Here is a 23,448-nt window from a genome sequence, read left to right as displayed (position 1 = left end):
ATGAGTTTATCCACACATAAAATATGGAAAATAACATTATCTACCTATTAAATACACCAAGTTGCTCAGTTGTGTCTGACTGTAACCCCGTGGACTGTAGCCCGCCAGGCTCCTCTGTCCATAGGATTTCCCAGGTAAAAATACTGGAGTGGGTTGCCATTTCCTCTTCCAGGGGATCTTCCCAGCCCAGGGATTGAACCCACATCTCCTGCACTGGCAGGCGGATTCTTTACCACTGAGCCACCTGGGAAGCCCTATTAAATGTGCTGTTGAGAATTAAATAACCTACTTGAAGTGCTTAAGATAATGCAAAGCATATGCTATCCACTCTACTAAAAAAATCAGTTTCTGTCATTGCTGTTATTATATATAAAGCCTACAGAGCTCTCTTTAACCATTTAACTATTTCTGCCAAAGAACTACTGAAGGATTTTCTTGCATAACTGCAAACAGAAACATTTCTCAAATATAGGTATTTAGCGTAACAGCTGAGTGATTAAGCACTCTAAGCAACTTACCTGAATTGTCCAGTACGAAGAAAACAAAGAGCTCGGTTACCATAAAGCAGGTGATTTTCAGGCCTTTAAAAAAAAATAGTGTTTCATCAGTGAAGAACATTACATTTAAAACAAAAACATAACACAGAAATCATAAGGCAAGAAAAAATTTTCAAAACCTTCATATCTGTTTGGCAGAGCAGAAATGATATAGGATTTGGAGTCCTAACTGGCTAAGTCCTGGTTCCTTCACTTCCTGAGGGACTTGTTCAAATCAACTCAACTTCTCTGTATTCAAAATGAAGACTAAAAGTTCTGCTTTTTCTGTTGCACTCTTGGGGCTGCTGAGAGGATCAAATGAGACATTAAAATCTAGCGAACTACAAGCATGTTGTCACTGTAGAGGACAGAACACTTCTATGTAAGTCAGAACTGTACCACCTTGACAAAGGACATCTGTAAACTGCAACTGTAATTTAAACAGCATGACTTCAAGCTTTGTCCCATTTGGTTTTATCTTATTTCACCTCTTATTTCCACCTCTTACTTCACCTATATTATCTCCACCTCTTTCTAGAACAGACAGGCAACCTTCCAGATGTGGTTTGCCACCTAGATTCACTCATTCCCTGTGGAGATGGGTACATCTGGAAAGAGCGCAGCTGTCTACAGCACACCCTCCTAAGCCTGCTACAGCATTAGGTGGCCCAGCAAAGATGTCAGTAAGAACCAAGTGAGGCACACGTGTAAGAATGCTACAAAATTCTAGCAGCTGGACAAATAGAGATAAGGTAGAACACATGTACTCTCTCAACAATCCCAACTTTTATCCTTTAAAAGTTCCCTCATAGAAAGCACAAATCCCTGAATGGGTGACATCTAGTAACTAATTAGTTAACTAATTAGTAAAGAATTAGTAACTAATTCTTTCTTATCAGTCAATAATTTGGAAGGAATTAGAAGAAGGGAAAATGAGTCCAATAAAAAACAGATGACTCTGTAGTAGAAAGCTTGGGAACAAATTGGGGCAGGATAGAAGCAAATTCAAAATTTTGCCTAACAGGCTTAATTTATATAACTTAAGTTCATCCATTCAGTTCACCTCATGTTTCTTATACCTACGGGTGAGAAAACAATCTGCACAGCAAACTGAAGATACTCTCCAGTTCCTCATCTTGTGTTTCTTTCATAACGACTAGCATTCTAACGTGATCTGCCACATAGAAAGGGTCTCAATATTCCATTTTGCTCTTACCTACATTCAATGGCTCTGGTGTAATAGATAATAGCTATATCATATCTTTCTTTGGAAAACTCTTCATTTCCTTTCATTTTCATTAGTTCTCCTTGCTGAGAAATCAAAGTAAAAGAAGAGTCATCAATTACATTCAAAAAGAATCAGGAACCCAAAAACCTAGGGAAAATGGTTCTGGGTTTTTATCTTAGAAGTCAAAAATAATCTGGGGGATTACTTATGTAGAAAATGAGAATTCAATACCCAATATTTTGACATACACATTTAAAGAAGCCTGTCTCTAATGACTCAGGGCTAACTTTGTTAAAAAAGAATATTAAAAAGTAAACAAAACCACTACATTATGAACAATATGAACAATTAATCCCCTGTGTACCATATTTGGCAGGTCCACTTTTAAATATACATTATGCCTGCATAGCAGGAAAAAAAATAGACTTAAGGCAGAATTTTAATTTTAGGCTAGAAAATGTGATACTATTCAATAAATGTGAGAGCTTAAAAAATATATACATCAATAATACATAGGAAATGTTGATTAGACTAATTGCCCCTCAAAAAATGAGGTGACAAAGTTAGCAAAGATGAAATAAAAACAAAACGCAGAAAAAAAGGGCATGAAATCAAATATGCTACAGCTATAACTAAAAGTTCAATGGAAACATTCAAATTTTCAAAATAAACTATTATTTACTGGATTATATCATGAATAGAAAAATACTTTCCTAAATCCTTTTCTAAAAATTTGGTTGTTAAAATCTTATTTTCTCTGAGTAAATTGTATGACATATGAATTACATGTCAATAAAGCTGGTCCCAAAGAAAATCATACTCTCTAAATTAATTAAAAGCCTTTTAAATTAAAAAAAACCAAGCTTCAATTTTCAATTAACTTTTAAAATCTTTAACATAAAATTCTGGGACTTCTCTGGTTGTCCAAAGGTTGGGAATCTGCCTCCCAAGGCAGGGGACACTGGTTAGTTCCTGGTCTGGGAAGATCCCGTGTGCCTAGGGGCAACCAAGCCCATGTGCCACAATGGGTGAGCCTGCGCTCCAGAGCCCGTGAACCACAACTACCGAAGTCTACCCGCTGCAACTACTGAAACCTGCACACCCTGTTTGCTTTAGACAGGCACTGAAGCCTGTGGTTTGCAATGAGAAGTCTGCTCGCCACAACCACAGAAAGCCCACACAGCAACCAGTGCAGCCTAAAATAAGTAAATTAAAATTAAAAAATTTTTTAAATTCTGATCAAGATGTCTTCCTCTTCCAAAACCAATTCTAATCAAAATTTACTAAAAACCTCTCTCAAATATGTTATCAAATTCTACAGTAGTCCTTCTTATATTCAGATGTGCTGTGTGCTCAGCTGCTCAGTCATGTCCAACTCTTCACAACCCTGTGGACTGTAGCCTGCCAGGCTCCTCTGACTATGGGGATTCTCCAGGCAAGAATACTGAAGTGAGTTGTCACGCCCTCCTCCAGGGGATCTTCCCAACCCAGGGATCAAATCCACGTCTCCCATATTGCAGGCAGATTCTTCACCATCTGAGCCAATACTGAAATTTCCCCTGACTATTAATAAAAGTTCTAACAGACAAGTCTCAAAATATACTTACAAATAAATATTTATTCTCACCTCTAGACACTCCGCACAACTTTGAGTTTTAAATTCTTCAAGCAAACTGCAGTTTTCTGTTACAACTTTAGTTATGTGATACTTGTCTAAATGTTATTTTTAGGAGAGAGTGAGAAAAAATGTATTAAAAAAAATTGGTATTGTTCATGTTCTCACTCTTAGGCTAGGTATGTGAGTCTGTAAAGTTAAACAACTGATAAACTGTTTCAGAAAACATTAGATTCATTGCTTGCCATGAATCTAACTGACCTTATTTCTAGCTTATTATTACTCTAGTTCTAACTGTAGTAACAGTGCTCTGTCCTAACACATTCCAATCAGGCCTCATAATTACTCAAGTCAATTTAATAACACTGAGCTACAGTGTACCCAGCACAAAGTTCAATTAAAATTTCTGAAAACAAAAGCCTGGGAAACTACTTTCTGAAATATATTTAGTATAAAAAAATTTTTTAATGTCTTATTTCAACATTATAACTCTCAAGTCAAAATCAGACATTTTTTGAAACATTTTCATAAAAATGTAATAAACTAATTCAAATGCAACAGGTAATAACCAACATTTATGTTAAAAGTTTATGAGACCTCATTTTCTATATTTTAAGCTGTTCTATAAAAAAGATTTTATTAATAAGTGGTAAATAATTTTATTGCAACAAAACTATAATTATGCCTCCAGACAAACATATTCATTTCCAAGGCAAAAGTAGTACCTAAAACTTAACACTGAAGAATTTCAGAAGATGATGGGGACAGAATAAGATTATAGAACAAAAACCTGAACTTTCGGATCAGAGAAACCTAACTTCTTATCTAGGTTCTACTACTTAACAGACGAAAGCAGTATCATTTAACCTCTCAAAGTTTACTCATTTCTAAAATAGGATCACAGCAGCTACCTTGCAGGGCTATTATAAAGAAGAGAGCACAGAGACACCCAATACATGATACTGGTCGTCTAATTTCACCATAAAATCTAGCCTATAATTAAAGGCTTCCAAAACAACAAAGAGAACCACCTCTACTCATGTAATACAGCCCAGCATCTAATAAATATCAGGAAAACCTGTCTTCATATTTAAGCTTAATTTCTAACATCCAGGTCAAGAGTACAAAGTATGCCCTCTACTCAGCAGAAATCAGTCACCATCAACTAAAAAGTCAAGTACTTCCTGTTTCAAGATCCCTATAAAAACACTATGGTTTTTCCAGTGGTCATGTATGGATGTGGGAGTTGGACTGTGAAGAAAGCTGAGTGCCGAAGAATTGATGCTTTTGAACTGTGGTGTTGGAGAAGACTCTTGAGAGTCCCCTGGACTGCAAGGAGATCCAACCAGTCCATTCTGAAGGAGATCAGCCCTGGGGTTTCTTTGGAAGGAATGATGCTAAAGCTGAAACTCCAGTACTTTGGCCACTTCATGCGAAGAGCTGACTCATTGGAAAAGACTCTGATTCTGGGAGGGACTGGGGGCAGGAGGAGAAGGGGACGACAGAGGATGAGATGGCTGGATGGCATCGCTGACTCGATGGACGTGAGTCTGAGTGAACTCCGGGAGTTGGTGATGGACAGGGAGGCCTGGTGTGCTGCAATTCATGGGGTCGCAAAGAGTCGGACATGACTGAGTGACTGAACTGAACTGACTGATAAAAACACTGCTAACATTCAAATGCTTTAGAGAAAAATATTTCACAAGGTAAAAAATATATAAGGCAGTTTCATCATACCTAAAAGTAACAGATTCATCAGAAAAATGAAAATTATGGTCTTAGCTCAGTTACTTATTTCTCTTATGAATGAAAATACATGAACCCCAGTGTGGAGTCTTTCTTTGGATATTATATATAAGAACTCATAGCATCCACTTAGTAGGATGTTTAAAAAATATATAGTCACACAAATCATCAATATAGGAAATACAGAATAAAATTAACTACAGGGTTAAAGTTCTCTTATCCAGTCTTTTCTCTTATGCACAAGAGAAAAAAAATGTTTAAAAATCCTAAGATAAACACAAAATCACATAGCCATGCATTCTACTTTCCAAAATAATACCTTTATAAAACTAAGTCAAGTAACAATTTAAAGCATTTATACTTACATTCAGTAAAGAAAATACTTAACATACGCCAACAATTATCAACGGCTCCTAATTTAGATAAAATTGTTACGTCGCCTGTGTATTTCACCCAATTCAAAGCTTCTTCCATTGCCAAGATTTTCTGTTTCAAAAATAGGGGTGGAAATGTGATTTACGTATTAATTATAAATTTACATGTGGCATTATAAATTTCTCTTATATAGCATTTCATATTAATAAAAACTTGGAAAACTTCATATTTTCATTACTCTGGCATGCAACCTAGAATAGCTAGACCCCAGCGCACAAATTAACAGAGACCATAGACTCACATATGTTACATCTTCAGGGAACCTCAGGCCACCCTCAGAGCTCAAAATGCTGCTGCAGTGACTACAGAACAGGAAGCTGAGGTCTACAACCTGGCCAGAGGCTGCCCTGGGGAGCAGGAGAGTCCAATAACAAAGGTGAACGAGGGTTCTCAGGTCTCATCTACACTAGGACTTCCATCCTTACCTCAAAATTAAAGGTACAGATTAAGGTTAACAAAAGGTACTATGTATTTTAAATGGTCTGTGGCAGAGAGAAGAATAAGCATATACACAACAAGAGGAGTGCATGCCTGGACAAATGAGCGCTCAGTGCAATGACCTTCATCAACGGTCAAGGGTTCACAGAAATGTTATCATACTTCTAATGTCTGAAAAGACTTCAGAAATAGTGGAGTTATCAATGCTGGTGTCAGGCTTAAGGGAAACATGTATCTGTCAGAAATTCCCTGGCAGTCCAGTGGTTAGCACTCTGCAGCCTCACTGCTGAGGGCCCAGGTTCAATTCCTGGCCGAGCAACCAAGATCCCACAAAATGAGATTATCCAGTAATCATATACCAAAAAATGTCCACACCAGGAACCTAGTAATTTCATTTGGGAGAGAATATATGATGGATAAATAAAAGAGAAAAAACAATCAAATTGCAAAAAAAAAAAAAAAAGCTATGGGGGAAAAAATGAAAATGATACAAAAGACCCATATAAGGAGACTGCTTAGGCAAAATATAGAAATCCATACGACTTAATGCTACATATGAATAACTGCCACTTATTCACAGTGCTGGATTCTCATGTTGACACTTACATTCTCTATTTTATAGCCAATTCTCAATAAGCCTCCGATAAAGAATGTATCATTCTGCAAAACAAAAAAAAACATTTTTTTATTTGGCCAATTATACTTTAATTTTCTAATGAATAAAAAAAAATTCTACATTTTAGGAATACTACTGTATGTACAGGGCTTTCCAGGTGGCTCAGTAGTAGAGAATCCGCCTGCCAAGCAGGAGATCCCTGAGTCAGGCAGATCCCCTGGAGAAGGAAATGGCAACCCACTCCAGTATTCTTGCCTGGTGGGCTACAGTCCATGGGCTCGCAAAGAGTTGGATACAACTGAACAACTAAAAACCACCGTATGTACCAGTAGTCCACTTCCCAGAGCAGTATCATGCCCAACTGAGCTCTTAAGGACCCTGAATCAAGTCAGAAACAGTCTTACACAGGGTTCTAATAATAAAATGATTTAGTGTAACTTTTAGATGTACTGATTTTAAAGTTCATTACACCTAAACATCTTTTTATAAAATTCATTGGCTTATATAAATTATTGCAAAGGATTATCTATAGGAAATAAATATCAGAATGCCCTTTCTAAATTTAAGTTTGCAATCAGAATTTGCAAGAAAAACACTTGGCCCCATAACCAAATGAAATAAGAAAAGTTATTAATGGCTTTCAAGGGGAAAAAAAAAAAAACCTTTCAGTGTAATACACAGGTAACTCCTCAAATCTGACATGATAAAGTTTATCCCAAAGAAAAAATATTTGTTGTGGTGGTGGTGACAATGACATGATTTTATGTTACAAGAAAGAACCTGTCACTTTCAGAACCTGTGACAAAGGTTTCTGTGAACCAGGAGCACACTTTCATTTGTGACAAATTCTAATTTCTATTCTTTAAAGAAATGGAGCCAGCCTGGTTCTCATCATGTCACGTCAGAACCATGAAAACAGCCATCTACCTAACCTCTGAAATACACAGCACAAACTCATGCACAGCAGAATAAGCTCAGGTTGTGCTGTGCTGTGCTGTGCTTAGTGGCTCAGTCGTGTCTGACTCTTTGCAACATTCATGAACTGCCTCTCGCCAGGCTTCAATGTCCTTTTCTCTCTCCCAGAGTTTGTTCAGACTCATGTCCATTGAATGAGTGATACCATCCAACTATCTCATCCTCTGTCGTCCCCTTCTCTTCTTGCCCTCAATCTTTCCCAGCATCAGGGTCTTTTCCAATGAGTCAGTTCTTTGCATCAGGTGGCCAAATATCAGAGCTTCAGCATCAGTCCTTCCAATGAATATTCAGGACTGACTTCCTTTAGGATGGACTGGTTGGATCTCCTTGCAGTCCCCAAAGGGACTCGCAAGAGTCTTCTCCAACACCACAGTTCAAGAGCATGAATTCTTCAGCACTCAGCTTTCTTTATGGTCCAACTCTGAGACATCCATACATGACTACTGGAAAAACCATAGCTTTGACTATAGGGACCTTTGTTGGCAAAGTAAACTCAGGTTAACCAAAACTAAAACCATTCCTGTTAGCCACTATAAATTAGTAGCATGGGCCTGATACCATATACATCTTTATATTCCTGAAATAGTGGGGTGGGATATACATTCTATATCTTACCACAACTTTCTTTGCCAAATCCACAATATCTTCCATCAGTTCAAGCTGCTGTAATTTCTTCAAACTTATCTCACAAGCATGAGAACCGCTTAAAGACAAATTTATTTTTTAAAAGATTATGTTTTCATATATAAAAATTCATTAAATTTTACACTTGACTATGTTATACCTCAATTTAAACTACTGGAATAAAAATTCTATTTCTTTCCTCTAGGTAATAACAAGCTATTTATTAAGCAGACAAAATATTACACCTTTTTCTTTCTTCTGTACTATAATGCTGGTATTTATAAACAAGTATATTATTTCTTCCTTAATCTAATGCTCTTCAATTTCATTAAATCACCAAGATTATTCATTCGTATCCAAATCCCAATATTAACTTCTTCCACTCTATTAAACAAAAGTAGAGTTGAACAGTATATAAGAATGAGACAAAAGCCTTCCATTGTACTTGGCATCCCTCAGTGGTAAGGCAACACGCTTACCACTGTTCATACAGAATGGTTCAACAGACAGTAACTCACCTGGTCCTTACACAGGAGTGCATCCGCGTTATTATAGAGCTCTGCTCACGTTGAAACAGAAGTGGCCAGAAGATGTGGACTTTAATGGCATCACAGTAATCTTGCAGGACAGAAACAGGTTTACTACACCACATAGTGCAGATGTCAAATTCTTAATCAAAAAAAAAGTTTTAAATTAATATTTTGTGCCTTGTTTTGGAATGAATCAACACTGTTAAGGGAAAAGACAAAAATGGATATGGAAAGGTAAGAAATGAATGGATAAAATATCTGAATCTGTCAGATGTTAGATCCTATTTAACAAAGGATTTTTTAAATTTCTAGTGATAAAGAACAGCAAAGAATAAATTCTCTTAAAGATATATGTCTATTATGTTGATGTGAATGTATGAACATCCTGTAGAAGCTGTTTCAACAAAATTAAAATATCAATGTACTCACCTAAGTTTCCCTCAGTTTGGGCATAATCTTTATACTGTCTACCCTAAAAAGGAAAAGAATTCTTTTGATTTGTATCTGGTAAAATGCAGAAGTGCAGTTCTCGATTTCTTGAAACTTGATTTATTTACTTTTGGTTGCACTGGGTCTCCACTGCTGCACACATACTTTTCTCTAGTTGTGGTGCACGGGCTTTTCTTCGCAGTGGCTTCTCTGGCAGAGCACAGACCCTAGGGTGCCCAGGCTTCAGTAGCTTCAGCATGCGGGCTTAGCTGCCCCACAGCAGGTGAGATCTTCCTTGAACAGGGATCGAACCCATGTCCCCTGCACTGGCAAGCAGACTCTTAACCACTGGACCACCAGGGAAGTCCCCAGTTCTTGATGTAAGGGTAATCAGTACTAAACTAAAAACTTTCGGTACATTTACTTACACATTTTGAACACATCTTCAACCGATGTGTCTTTCAGCCTTTTCTCACAGGGCTTCCCCCAGTCTGTTTCTATGGGTCTCCCCGGAGAGCCTTGCTCACCTCCAGGCAGAAAACAAGCTTTCAGCAGCACTGCACACACCCCCTGGTGAGGCACTGCCTGCTCTCCTGTCTGAAACGACCCCTGCAGAAACTATACGTACCTCCCTGTAAAATTTCAAGTAGCACACGAAATCTTTAAGGTTCTCACAAGAAGAAAAAAAATGTATAACTATGTTGTAGAGATGGACGTTAACTAGACTTACTGTGTTGATCTCACAATATATACATATGTTGAATCATTATGTTGTACATCTGAAACTAATGTCATGTCAATTATATCTCAATTAAAAAAAAAACTTTAAGAAGACATTATATTAAAAATAAAATGTTAAGGGAACTTCCCTGACAGTCCAGTGGTTAAGACTGTACATCCAATGCAGAGGTCATGTGTTCAATCCCTGGTCGGGGAGCTAAGATCTGGCATGTGGTGCAATAATGCCAAGAAAAAAAAAAAGAAACCTACTTACCGCTCCATCACAGTAAAGCTGAGTCACACGAACATAATCACTGGACATAAACTCAGGGGCAAAGATACAATCATCCACATAAGGGCAATCTTCTAACAAGGCATAATCTGCAAAATTTCCCTGGGGAAAATCAGCCATGGTATACCACCCTAAGGACACAACACAAACTCAAATCAACAATGAAATCATTTGAGATGATATGAGCAGTTTTCCTAGCTTCTGTGGTATGTCTGATAAATACTTGGAACTTATGCCTCCAGGAAGCAATTCTGATGAGAACACTGAGCTCTGGAAGAGTCTCACCCTCATTTGCTAGTCTCTCCCATGACTCTCTTCAAGCATCAGTTTAATCTGTTTCTTTTCTTTAGGTTCAAAGAGTCACCATCTCTGAATTTAACTGTTTACATGTCTCCTTTAGATGGAAGATAATTAAGGGCAGCTTATTTCATCTTTGTATGCTCCTAGCATGTGCTAAGTCCTCAAATAATGAGTTCAATAAGTGAACAAAAGACATCTTTCCACCGCTGCCCTTTAACTCCATCTGCTTTTACTGCATCTATGAAATACGCCATTTCATCATACACGAACTCTTGCCACATTCTCCACCTCCTGACTAGAACTAAATCTTGATCCACTGAAAGAATGGTTTCCTATCCAGACCGAACTGTGTGTTTCTGTCCTGGGCACAGGGGCAGAGCTGAAGTGGTACAGGGAGAGTGTGCCCACCTCTTAATTCCTACAGCCGCATCCAGACCTTCCCAGCACTCGCTGCTCCTTATTCTCTAAACTACTGCAACGCAGGTCAGCACTGCTAGACTGCAACAGTGGGCAAACCCCTCACGTTACCAACAACCACATTTTTAAAATAATTAAAAAAATATTTCAATAGGGGGGCAGGGGGCTGGAGTTGCAGAGTCAAGTTTTTTTTCCTGAAGAAAGTTCAGTCATAAAAAGGTACAGCTGTCAGAGAACTGGTACAAAACCTATCACTGAAAAGAACTCAGTATTTTATTACTTCTAACTCTTCTCCAAAGAATGACTTTCCTCTTCGAGCATCACCAGCACCATTATTAACAGCGCTTTTTAATCTTTTCACTTCACCACTACTATCTCACTATTGTTAGGATAAACCAAGTTTGTTAGGATAAACCAAGTTTCTTTTTTCCTAACCAAGACCACCATCAGCCCTTGGAAAATACATCTGTTTCTTTAATTAATCCTTCTCATGTTCCACTTGCTGTACAACCACCTCACAATATCAGAAGTGAAGAACAATAACCACCTTCATAGCAAACTGTTGGCACCATTTGTCACACGATGTGCCAAGGGTTTTGCGTGCACATCTCATCAATCCTCACAGCAACTCTCTGCAGGTGCAAGTGTCACCATCGTCACTGTACAGATGAAAACATTCACAGCAAAACTAATCCGCCCAAGATCACCAAGCTTGGGGGGAATCAAACCTAGGTCTTCGGACTCCACGGTCTCCTCTCAAACGCTGTATTTCACTAGGTTACGTTTCCTTGTCATGGATCTAGCTGCCTCCTGGCTGCTGCCATGTTAAAGAACACCGGCAACTAGCTCACGGTGCTCCCCTCTCTCCTCCGGTCATCATTCCAGCCACACTAAGGTGGGCATGGACAGCCCTTCAGGACCCAACCCTTGCAGTGCGACCACCTCCTCAACTAAAGCGCACCTTGCTGCCCTCCTCACCTAAGCTCTTTGTTCACAAGGCCATATCTTGGATCACTGCCCAGGTCTAAACCAGTTTCTAAATCTGTAACTCTGGTCAGCTCCTTGCTGACCACAGCCAAGAGTCATCATGGCTCAGGTCTCCCCGGTCTCTTACCACAGATGTTTTTCACCTTCATCAAGAATGCTTTTTTCCCTCCCATTCAAATGCTCCATTCTCCTTCATTTTCAGTTTCCTAATGTTGGGCTTCCACTTCCACCAAGGGAAGCGCTTTAGTGAAGTTGTTACTGATCTTTTCCAGTAGACTGAATAACTACAATGTCTGGAACCTTCTGACTTGTTCTGGGTGACCAGTATTTCCCATTTAGAGAATTTAACTCCAAAAGCAAACAATGATTGAAAAAAATAAAAAGTCATTTTAGCACCCAAAGTATGGCACATGATATGGGACATATGCTATTCTGGGAAACACATACACGTTTAAACTCATTTTTCTTAACAAGTGTTTTGTGTATATAAATACAGAGAGAGCCAAGAACTGTCTGTCACCATCACGGCATCGGATACAATTAATGTGCTCATGAGTGGCAGACTGAGCCACTGTGACACCATGCTGGTCACCCCCAGCCTGGCATAGCTCACCGATACCATGCCCTACACCCACCGCACCGTAATTATGGCATTGGTGTTATTGTTATATTCTATTCTGTTTTAACCAGAGAGGCAATGCGGCATAGTGGTTAAGAGCATGGACTCTGGAACCAGACTGCCTGGGCTTGAATCCTGGCTCTCCCATTTCCTGAGTGTGTGACCTGGGACGAGTTACTTAACCTCTTGAGGTGTCTGTTTCCTATTTATTAAATGAGGACAGCAATACTACCTATTTGATTAATCAGTTAACATATGTCAAGTGCGTTTACTAGCACATGACGTAAAGGAAATGCTATGAACATCAACTATGACTAACATACTAGATGAGTATTTTTTAATCCACTATGTGGATGCCTCCAACTAAATGGTCTCCCTTAACAGCTACGTCCAAAAGCACTTTTCAGCTTACAACTTACTTGACGCTGTGGACCATTTCCTCCTCCTCAGAACTCTTCATCTGGACTCCAAAGACCATCTTCTCCTGGTCCTCCTCCTATTCTTCTGGCTGCTCTTCCTCAGTCTCCATGGGCGCTTCTTCTCCATTCCCCGCCACCCAAAGGTCAACTCTCTCTTCTTCTCATGCTTACTCTCTCCACACCCATGGCTTACAACAGCGCTTTCTGAACTTTCATTATGTGCATAGCTTCACCACAATTTTTGCCATTTCCACAAGTCACATGTACTTTATTTTCTTAGTATTTCTTTTTTACTGGGCTCACTTGGCCTAAGTGGTAGCACCCGTGATATTATAAGTTTGAAGTACAGCTTATGTTTTTCAGACATATTAGCATATATTCCTATTAAAAATTTTTTAATCTATGTACTGCTTTAAATGGTCTCATAACCCACTATTTTAGCAAACCATGACTAAAAATGCAGTTAAGACTCTCAAATCTCTCCACGCCGGGTTACAACTCATAGACTTCTAGACTCTCCCTGTCAACCGCTACTGGATCTTAACCAAGACATCCCACAAGCCTCTCAGATTCAGTGAGTTCAAAATCAAACATCCTTTTCCTCAAGAACAAATGAAACCAAGTTCTTTCCTCTTTCTGTATTTTACCAGTAAACTGCTCTACATGCCACCTGGTTACCCAAATCTGGAGGTCAATCTAGACTCCCCAGTCTCCTTCAACATTCCTAACCAAAGTGACCACAAAGTCCTGTCATTTCAACTCCTCTAGGAAACCCAAATTAGCACACGTACAACTCTTCGTGCCCGGGGCCACTGCCCTGGCTACAGCTTCACCTCTTCTCTGAACTACTTGAACAAGCAGCCTCCTAACTGGTGACTTACCTTCGATCTTGGCATCCCCTAAAACTCTGATCATAAAATTTTACACTTAACTCTAACTTCTCTTTATCTTCAGAATAAAGACCAAACTCCCTACTACAGCACAGAAGACCTTTTGTGGTTCTGTTCCTACATTTCTCTAGTCACTCCATGACATAACACAGAAGCCAGTCCCACTCAGCTGCCTGTCATTTCTAAACAAACCTCATCTGCAACCAGAATGCCTACCAGTCCTTAGTACTCAATTCCAGGAAGCATTTCCTGAACTTCTCACTACCACCAAGTTTATTTTCACACCTCTTCTCTGTAAGCCCTAAGCATCCTGCTCCCAACATTCTGACAACAATGTTCACAGTTCGGTCATTGACAATTTCTCTCTGTAGGTTCACTACGGGTCCAAACGGTACACTGTGCCCTACACATCTTTATTCCCTATCTCACTGTTTTCCAAGGTTTTAATTCACACACCCCAAAGTAGAAAGCTTTGCCAAATCCACCTGCCAACTGTGCTGTTACCTATTTAATGTTTTGATTTAGAATAACTCAACTTTCAACTTAGATATAAACTTGTTTTAATAGAAAATTTGTTATCACCAAGAAATCTTATGTTTAGTAGAACAGAATTTTTTTCCTGATACAAACTAAAATGAACATACTACAAAAATTTAATACAAGCGTAAAGGACTTCTGATCCCATCAGTTATGATGAACCAACAGGGCATTTCATGACTGCAAAACAAAGTGGATGCTAAATTTTTTTTTAATGTTACTGAGCTCACAGAAATAGGGAACATTTAAAATCACTTTTCCCCCCAAAGCAACAAACCTCTATCTAGAAACTAAACCTGACAGTCAAGATGACAAGAACAACATGGGACATGGAGCCATGGGCCAGGAGCAAAGTGAGAGACTAAAAGGGGGTCCCACGGACAGCTCCCAGCCAACGCTGACACAAGCCCTATCAGAAGGCAAGTATTGCAACTCAGACTCTCAGAATTCCCAGAGAGAAAGAGCAATCAAGGAAGAGTTCATAACTGAAAATCTCCAAGCACAGGAGGTGACAACCCACTGTGAGGGAGATAACAGAAAAAACAAGCAATAAATTTAGATCCCTAAGGACATCAGACATGGAGGTCGCCAGTCTACAGAACATCTACAGATTCAAAAAAAAAAAAAAAAAAAATGAGCAAGCAACAGGAGACTGGGTATAGCTAAAAAGAAGGGAGTGATACTTTTAGAAATTAAAAGTATAATTGTTAAAAATAAATAAAACAGATGGATCGACGAGATGACTAGGCACTGTCAAGAAAACTGATGAAAAAGAACATGTGCCTGATGAAATTATCCAGCATTTTAAGTTCTGCCAAAGACACAAGTTAAAAATATAAAAGATGAAAAATAAGTGATCTGGAAACACATACACACATACATATATCCACTTAAATCTTGGGAAGGAGAAAGTAGATAAAATCAAAGAGAAAATGTTTAAAGAATACATGGCTCAGAATCTTCTAGACTTCATGAAAGATAGTATTTTGAATCAAGAAATACATGTATTCAAAATAGGATAAATAAAAAGTAATCACTATCTAGACTCAGATGTAAAGGTGTAATCCCAAAGACAGAAAATTCAATGCAGCGAGAAGAAAAATAGTTTCTTCAAATCACCATAAATAAAACTGGTAGCAGACTTTGCAAGTAGAATAACATCTTTACACATGAACAGAAAGCAAAGCATCAACCTAAGAACTGTATACCTATCAAAATTCTCTCTCAAGAACAAGGGTAAAATAAAACTAATTTCAGATTAAAAAAAAGAGTTGACCACCAAGAGACTTGAACTAACTTCTAAAAATACCAATTAAAAATCATAAACTATCTGACTGTATTTAAAAAAAAAATCTAGTAATACATTCTTAAGAGACACCTAAAATCTAAGGACATAAAAAAAGGACAGGAAAATGAAGAAAAAAGGTTAATCCATGTAAACTACCACCAAAAGAAAGGCAGGACAGACAAAACAGACCCTAAAAGACAAAAAAAACAAAATTAGGCATAGGAAGAACCACAACATAACAGAAAAGCGTCAGCCCACTAGGAAAACAATGCTTAGCTTGCAAACATCAGATAAAATAGTCTCAAAACACATATAAGAAAAACTGACAGAACTACAGAGAATGCAAGAACGTAACAGTGGAAGATTGAAACGCATTTCTCTCATGCTAGGTCAAACAAATGAAAATTAATATAGACAACCGGAAACACAATTTTTAAGTTTGATCTAACAGATACATAACTAGAGGAATATAATTTCTTCACAAGTACACACAGAAGAATTATAATTCCCTATGTACAAAGCCATAAAGCAAGGACAAACAAATGTTTTAAGAAAAATACACACTACATTCCCTGACAACACAACTAAGAAATGAACAACAAAAAGGAAAATGAAGAAATATTTGGAAATTTTAAAACACATATTTTAAAGAAAACTCTCAAAGATGTAAGTCAAAGAAGAAATCAAAATAGAAATTTTAATTTTGTTTAAATTTAAAAGTTAAAATCAAAGTGGCATAAATTAAACCATATTATGTAAAGCAAAAATGAACTTTGAGGAATTACATAGCTTTACATGCTCATAGTAGAAAACCGGAATGGCTGAAAAGTAGTAAGCTAATCATGCAGTTTAGGTTAGAAAATAATAAAATCAAAGAAAATTTTCTTTATCAACAGTTTAGAAAAACCTTTGTTATTTTTATCAATTAAAAATAAAGTGTGCCTCTGGTGAGGATTGTATCAATAAGTATTTGCATGCTCAAAATAAATAAACTAACTAAAAGAAGGAAAAGGAAGGAAATCATAAAGAAGAAAAAGACTAAAAATATAATAGAACAAAATATTAATAGACCAAAAATTCATCCTCTGCCAAGATTAATAAAATAGATAAACTTTTGGCAAAATTAATGAAAAAAGTCACACACAAATAACATCCAATATGAGAAAGGGAAGATAACTACAAATAAAAGATTAAAATGGGAATTAAGACAGTACCATGAACCTGAGGAAAATAAACTTAAATTTGTTGAAAGAACAAATTTCTAAAATTTATCACACTGTAAATCAACTATATTCCAACAAAAAATTAATTTAAAAAATAAATAAAATTTACAAAACTCACTAAAAGCCGAAAAGCTGAAGTCCTATTACTATTCAATTGCTAATTACTACTAACCTATCAACAATTTACAATCCTTCCACACAAAAAATTAGATCCAAATGATCTCACAGGTAAATGCCACCAAGCTTTTAAGAAACAAATTACTCCAATCCAAACTGTCCAGAGAACAGAAAAAAAAATGAATCACTGTACCTGGCATAAAGCAGTGTAACCTGAACACCAAAACCAGACAAGATAGTCAAGAAAAAAAATGACAGGTGATTTCATTCACGAACAGATGCAAAAATCTAAATAAAATACTAGCAAACTTCATCCAGTTCACAAAAAGACAACCCATCAAAGTCAACTTACATCTATCTTAAGAACAAATGTAAGAGAGAATTAAGAATTTTTAAATATATAAATTGGAACCATTACACTTAGTGTATTAAAGGAGAAAACCCACAAGATACTGTCAACAGAGGCAGAAAAGCATGTGACAAAATAGGCAAATGACGACTTCCGTAACTTAGTAAAGACTGTCTACAGAAACTCGTAACAAACATTTTCAAGGGTAAAACATTCTTTTTGAAATCAAGAACAAACATGTATGCTCACTATAAATCACTTCTAATAACCATAATCACATCCATCAAACATACATCTAGAAGTGTGCCAGCATAATAAGGCAAGAAAAAAAAAATTAAGGAAAACTAATTGGAAAGGAAAGGAGAACCAAAAGTGTCACTATTTACAAGTGATATAATTATCCACATAGAAAACCCAAAAGAATTATATAAAATGTATCAGAATAAATGTTTATCAAGTGAATGACTAAAGTTCAGTGTAGAAAAAATCCATAAATTTCTATTAACAAACAGGAAATAGAATCTAAAAAGCATCATTTGTAACAGCAACAAAACTCCTAGAAACATCAGAATCAACATTTAAAAACTGTTAGATCTGTAAGGAAAAATTCACAAAACTGTATCAAAAGTCATTAGAAACCTAAATAAATGGAAATACATACCTCAAAATCTTAAAGATTTCAAATCTCTCCAAACTGATTTTAATCATTCCAATTCATTCCTGAAAAGCTTCTTCTGCCATATGACAAGATTCTTACAAAAACAGCTAAGACTCAAGTGCCCCCAAAACATCAAGATGTCAGGTAAAACTACAGCATTAATAATTATGACAGTGTGCTATCAACAGATAGACAAGTGGACAAGTGGCACAGAAAGGAGAGTCAGAAACAGATCCATGCATATAGAAACTAAACATGTAAAAAAAGGTGGTTCAGCAGATCATTGGTGAACAGAGAGCCAATTCAATACATGGTATGTGGTCAACTGTAGCCACATGGAGGGAAAAATGAGTGTGGATCATTAACTCACACCATATACAAAAATCAATACCAGATGGATTACCAATTTAAATGTGAAAGGCATCATTTAAAAATTTTTAAAGAGAAACACAGGAGAACGTCTTGATGATCCCAGGGCATTGTAAATTTCCAATTAGATTACCTTGAAATTAAGAACTTCTGTTCACCAAAACACACCATAAAGTGCAAAAAGACCACGAACTGGAAATAAGATATTTACAATGTATATTCCTAATAAACAATTACTGTTACCTGTTACAGTTTTAAAAGAGAACCCAACAGAAAAGTGGGTGAGAGATATGACCAGGAATTTGTGTGTGTGTGTGTGTGTGTGAACGATCAATTTCCTTTTTGTGAATAAAAGGGAGATAGATGGTTCACAGACAAAGGAAAAGATGTTCAAAGTCATTAACAATCAATAAATGCACATTAAAACCACAATGCACATTTCATATCCATTTGGCAAATATTAAGAAGTTTGACAAGTAACAAGTGATGCAAAGGATATAGATCAACTGTAACTCTTAACACAATGCTAATCAAAGTATATAAATTGACAAAATACCTCACCAAAGCATAAGCTGGTACAACCACTTCAGAAAACAATTTGGTATCATTTTATAGTTGAACCATATATTCATACCCCACAGTCCAGCATTTCCACTTCTAGTAAATAGCTTACCACAGTGGTATTTCAACATTCTTTTTACTCATGAACCACAATAAATGCTATTAAAGATTACACTCATACTTTAAAATGACATCTAAAAAATTTCAGTCCTAAGTTTAATTGCAAAGGATGAATTGCTAGAGTATCACAGTGACATTTTAAAATAACACTGACATATCATTGGTTTAAAATGTTGTAATTATTACAGCATCGAGTTCATCAAAAGATAACTAGTATATATGCTGATGTGTGTGTGTGTGCACTCTAAGTCACTTCAGTTGTGTCCCACTCTTTGTGACCCTATGGACGGTAGCCCACCAGGCTCCTCTGTCCACAGGATTCTCCAGGCAAGAATACTAGAGTGGGTTGCCATGCCCTCCTCCAGAGGATATTCCCTGCCCAGGGCTTGAACCTGTGTCTCTTACACCTCCAGCATTAGAAGACAGATTCTTCACCACTACCATCACCTGGGAAACCCTATATATGCTGATAATTAAACATAAAAGTTACACTTTATTGGAAACGCAGCTCTTGAGGAGATGGAAAGGGTCTGCATTAAAAGAAGTGTTTCCTAACACTATAGCTGCATGTATTTTAAATTATCCTTTTGTTCCATGGAGAGTTTTTCAATTGGGACATTACCCTGATAAGATTCCATGCAAGTAAGCGGTATGCCTTCCTAATTTAAGGCAGAAATGCTACTCTGAAGGGGGAGGTGGGCAAGTACAGCCAAGAGGAAGTTTCTATCACAGGCTTCAGGCATTACCAATTTTAGGAAAGGATACATGTGGAATTTAGTATCTACAAATTGATTCATTAATATCACTTGTGCCCAAATATCCCTCAGAAAATCTTTATTACTTCCCTGGAAGGCATATATCCCAGTGTGAAAAGCAGACAAATTCTTGCAACTGTGTACCAGAAGAAATATATAAGAATCTTCGAAACAGCAAAACCTATAAACAACCAAAATGTTCATCAACAGAAGAATACATACACTGTGTTATATTCTCCAACAGAATATTACACAGCCATGAAAATTAATGAGATGTCTATCTGAATATCAGTGACTCTCAAAAATATAACATTGAGTGAAATAAGCCAGCCCAACAAACTGTATCCAGTATTCCTTTTTTAAAATTCAAAAACAATAGAAACCACACAATATACTGTTGAGGGATATACACATATTTGATAAAATTATTTTTAAAATACAAGGAATGACACACAATTCAATAGAAGTCACCCTGGGGATGGTAACATTCAAAATCTGTCATTTTGATTCTTGGATTGAGTGGTGAGTTGAGAGGCGTTCATTTTATTGTCTTGCTTCACAACTTGCATATATGTTACATATATTTTTAAAGCATTAAGTATAAGTAGTACATTAAAGAGAAAAAAAGATTTTTTAAAACCCATTCATCATATGCAAAAAATAATTAAATCACCTCACCTGCCACTAGAGAGGTACATCTAACATACCATGGAAATCTTTATCTTACATCAACCATAGGAAGTACATTAGGTACAAAATAAATGTTCACTGCAATTAGTTTTATGAGAACCGAATGAGATAAAAGATTGAGTCAGCTCTGAGGAACCCATAGGCTTTACACAGGGCTAGAGCAGAAGCCAAGGTGGCTGTAAGCAAATTCAGCTGCAAGTTAAAGTTATAAGGAAGCTGGTCAGTAAAGAAGAGGCAAAAATGTAAGTCAGGTAACATAAAGGGTTTAGCAATAGTGTGAGGAAATGGGTGTCTTCACTCAGTACCAGTCAGAGTGATGAGTTAGTGCAAGCACTTGGAGAGCTTCTGTGATATTTGGTTACATTGAAGATGCATACATCATACTATGCAGCAAAACCCACTATTAGGTGTATTTTCTCAAGGAATTTCCAAACGTGTGCACAAAGCAGACAAATACAAAGATGTTCAAGGCAGGACTGTTTTTAGAGTCAAAAACCTTCAGAGTCCATCAGCAGGAAACCAGATCAGTAAATTATGGTATATTCATACAATGGAATTCTATACCAGCAATTAAAATGAACCAAACACAATTATCCAATTTATTCACATGTAAATCTGAAAATGTGATGCTGATCGAAAAAAGCAAGTTGCAAAAAGACACATATTGTTTAATACCATTAAAGTTTAAAATACACACTAAAAAACAACACTATATATTGTTTATGGATTCACCGTGATCAAAATATAAAATATCCAAGGAAATATACACAAACCTAAACACGGTGACTACCTCTAGGAAAAGAGGCGGCAATGAGAGCACCTCCATATTTTGCAATTTTAGTTCTTTTAAACTAAAAAGAGGATCTGAAGTAAATTCGGCAAAATAATTACATCTGTAAATCTCAGTCATGAATTGGTTAGATCCCACTCTGTATTCTATGTGTGAAACCTTCCAGAAATTGAAAAGAAACAAAATGCCAGAAAATTAGGCAAGAGTAAGAAAACTGAGCAAATGAACAGGGAGAAACAGAGACCAAAAACGCAGCCCTTGAGCGCAGAGCACGAACCTTTGACAAGCAAGAGGAGCAGCTGGGTTTCTAATATGTTTGAAGTTTCCTTCCCTGTGAAGCCTTGTAATAAATTCCATCTCCCTTAGGATAAAACGCAAATTTCCTGCAATACAAAATGTACCTAACCAGATCTGTAATTATGAGGAAATTGCTCCCAAAGGAGGATTGAAACCTGTAAGCTGTCTACCTTGTTTCCATCGCCAGGACCCTGGGCAGAAACCAAAAGAGGTCATTTATGTGAACGCCACAAAACACTTATGTGAACCGTTAAGTATCACCAAGAACGCCTAGGATTGGCTAGAACGTATTTGCCCAGCTGTCGCGTATATATATATTTTATGGAAGGAGTCTGCCATCGAAGATCTTTGGGCATCTCAGGAGGCCTCTAAAAATGGTACGCCACACGGGTACCAAACAACATTAACCTACGCCTTAACTCCATTTTTGGCCCCTGGTCCCTTATTCCGTCCCCAGAACAGGCTGATTCGACAGGCCACACTGGACATCCTCAACACTACGGAGCAGCTAGCCGGACCCCCCGGCTGTCCCCGCCTCTTCCCATTAGCGATGGGAGGTAGGGGAGAGGATGCTCCGAAGAGGCGCAGCGAACACTGCGTTCAAGTCTCCCTCCCCCGACCCCCTCCCCGCACTCGGCAGCCATTCGCTCGAAAACAGGTGGCGCATTTGTAAAGAACGCAAAACACGGAGGAGGGGGGCGTGCAAGAACGTTCACCAACACTCTCGAACGAAAACCCGCATCCAGGAGACCACGCACTCGTTAGGACCCAGGCGCGCGGGGACACGAGAGAACGCAGCCCAGCGCGGGCGCTGCTGCAAGGGGGTCGGTCACGACTGCAGGCGGCGCGGCCACGCGCGCGGGGAGGGTTGGGGGGGCGAGCACCCCAAGAGAGGGGCTGTGACACCAAGGCGGAGGGGGCACCCACACAGCCGGGGCGTCCACGCCCGGGCCGGGAAGAATCGGCACCAACACAAAGGGGCCGGGAGGGGAGACATCTCGCGTGTCCACGCGCGCTCGGGCCGTCGGACCCCCACAAGGCTAGCGGGGGTGTCACCCGCGCACCGACGGCGACGAGGGCGCGCGGGCGGCCTGGGGACGCGCACACACACAGGGGCTTCTCCCACCTTCGCACAGGAGCCCCGAAGGACCCACACTTGCAGAACAGTGAAACCAGACAAAAGAGACACACCTACTGGGGCCGACAACAGCGGCCACACACACATACACACACCCCGAACCGGCACCATTCCCCCCTCATACACACACTACAGGCACCACAGCCAACGACGCGGGGCGACGCGCACACACCCACACTCACCACACACCCACGGAGGGGGTGTGGAGGGCCTCTCGCCCCGGCCATCTCGGCTGCTACGCGACAAGCTGACACATCCGGCAGCCCCGCCGCGCGCCAGGTGTGCACTCACCGGGGCTCGCAGCCCGCGAGCCTCGGACGCGGGCAGCCGCAGCCGCCGCCGCCTCCTCAGGCTCTCCACGTCAGCCGCCGGGCGGGCGGGCGGGCGCTAGCGGCCGGGCGGCGGCAGGGGGGCGGGGAACGTGCGTCACATGAGCCGCAATGCACATGCGCCGTCGCGCACGCCCCGCCCCGCCCCCCGCTGCGAGCCCCGCGATTTCCCGCTCGCCCCCGCGCTCTCGAGCGGCTGACTGATCCGCGTCGCGGTGCGCTTGCGCGCGGGCAGGGTTTCCGTGGCGACCGGGCGGGCCGCTGTTCGTCCTCTTTCGCCCTCCTGCGGCTCCCCTAGTCCGCGCCTGCGCCGAGGCCTCGGCCCTGAGGCGGCCAAACGTGCCGCCGGGGGAGTCGGCGCTTGGAGTACCCAAGGTCGAGGGCCACCCCGCAACCCGGAGGGAACTCGAA

The 23,448-nt window shown here is 39.1% G+C and overlaps 1 protein-coding gene across 11 annotated transcripts in view; it reads right to left on the bottom strand.

Moving 5' to 3' along the window:
• Nucleotides 1-23,342, bottom strand: part of TTC3 (tetratricopeptide repeat domain 3) — a 129,930-nt gene extending 106,588 nt beyond the window's left edge. Inside the window, exons 1-11 of one of the 11 annotated variants that reach the window (XM_055569927.1) lie at nucleotides 22,891-23,342; nucleotides 12,927-19,974; nucleotides 10,167-10,315; nucleotides 9,173-9,215; nucleotides 8,732-8,882; nucleotides 8,205-8,292; nucleotides 6,605-6,658; nucleotides 5,491-5,611; nucleotides 3,392-3,477; nucleotides 1,753-1,847; nucleotides 519-581 (exon numbers count right to left, since the gene is read on the bottom strand). In XM_055569927.1, the coding sequence (XP_055425902.1) occupies nucleotides 519-581; nucleotides 1,753-1,847; nucleotides 3,392-3,477; nucleotides 5,491-5,611; nucleotides 6,605-6,658; nucleotides 8,205-8,292; nucleotides 8,732-8,882; nucleotides 9,173-9,215; nucleotides 10,167-10,304 (839 nt within the window). In that variant the 5' untranslated portion in view covers nucleotides 10,305-10,315; nucleotides 12,927-19,974; nucleotides 22,891-23,342. Of the gene's footprint in view, nucleotides 1-518; nucleotides 582-676; nucleotides 695-1,752; nucleotides 1,848-3,391; nucleotides 3,478-5,490; nucleotides 5,612-6,604; nucleotides 6,659-8,204; nucleotides 8,293-8,731; nucleotides 8,883-9,172; nucleotides 9,216-10,166; nucleotides 10,316-12,926; nucleotides 19,975-21,550; nucleotides 22,850-22,890 lie in introns of those variants that run through there. The other 10 variants (XM_055569929.1, XM_055569925.1, XM_055569926.1 and 7 more) reach the window with 10 other exon arrangements.
• Between the last annotated feature and the right edge of the window lie 106 nt (nucleotides 23,343-23,448).

This window comes from Bubalus kerabau, chromosome 2 (genome assembly GCF_029407905.1).
Source record: "Bubalus kerabau isolate K-KA32 ecotype Philippines breed swamp buffalo chromosome 2, PCC_UOA_SB_1v2, whole genome shotgun sequence".
Taxonomy (NCBI): Eukaryota; Metazoa; Chordata; class Mammalia; order Artiodactyla; family Bovidae; genus Bubalus; species Bubalus kerabau.
The sequence above is the reverse complement of the archived record's forward strand: the minus strand, read 5'-3'. Positions and strand labels throughout refer to the sequence as shown.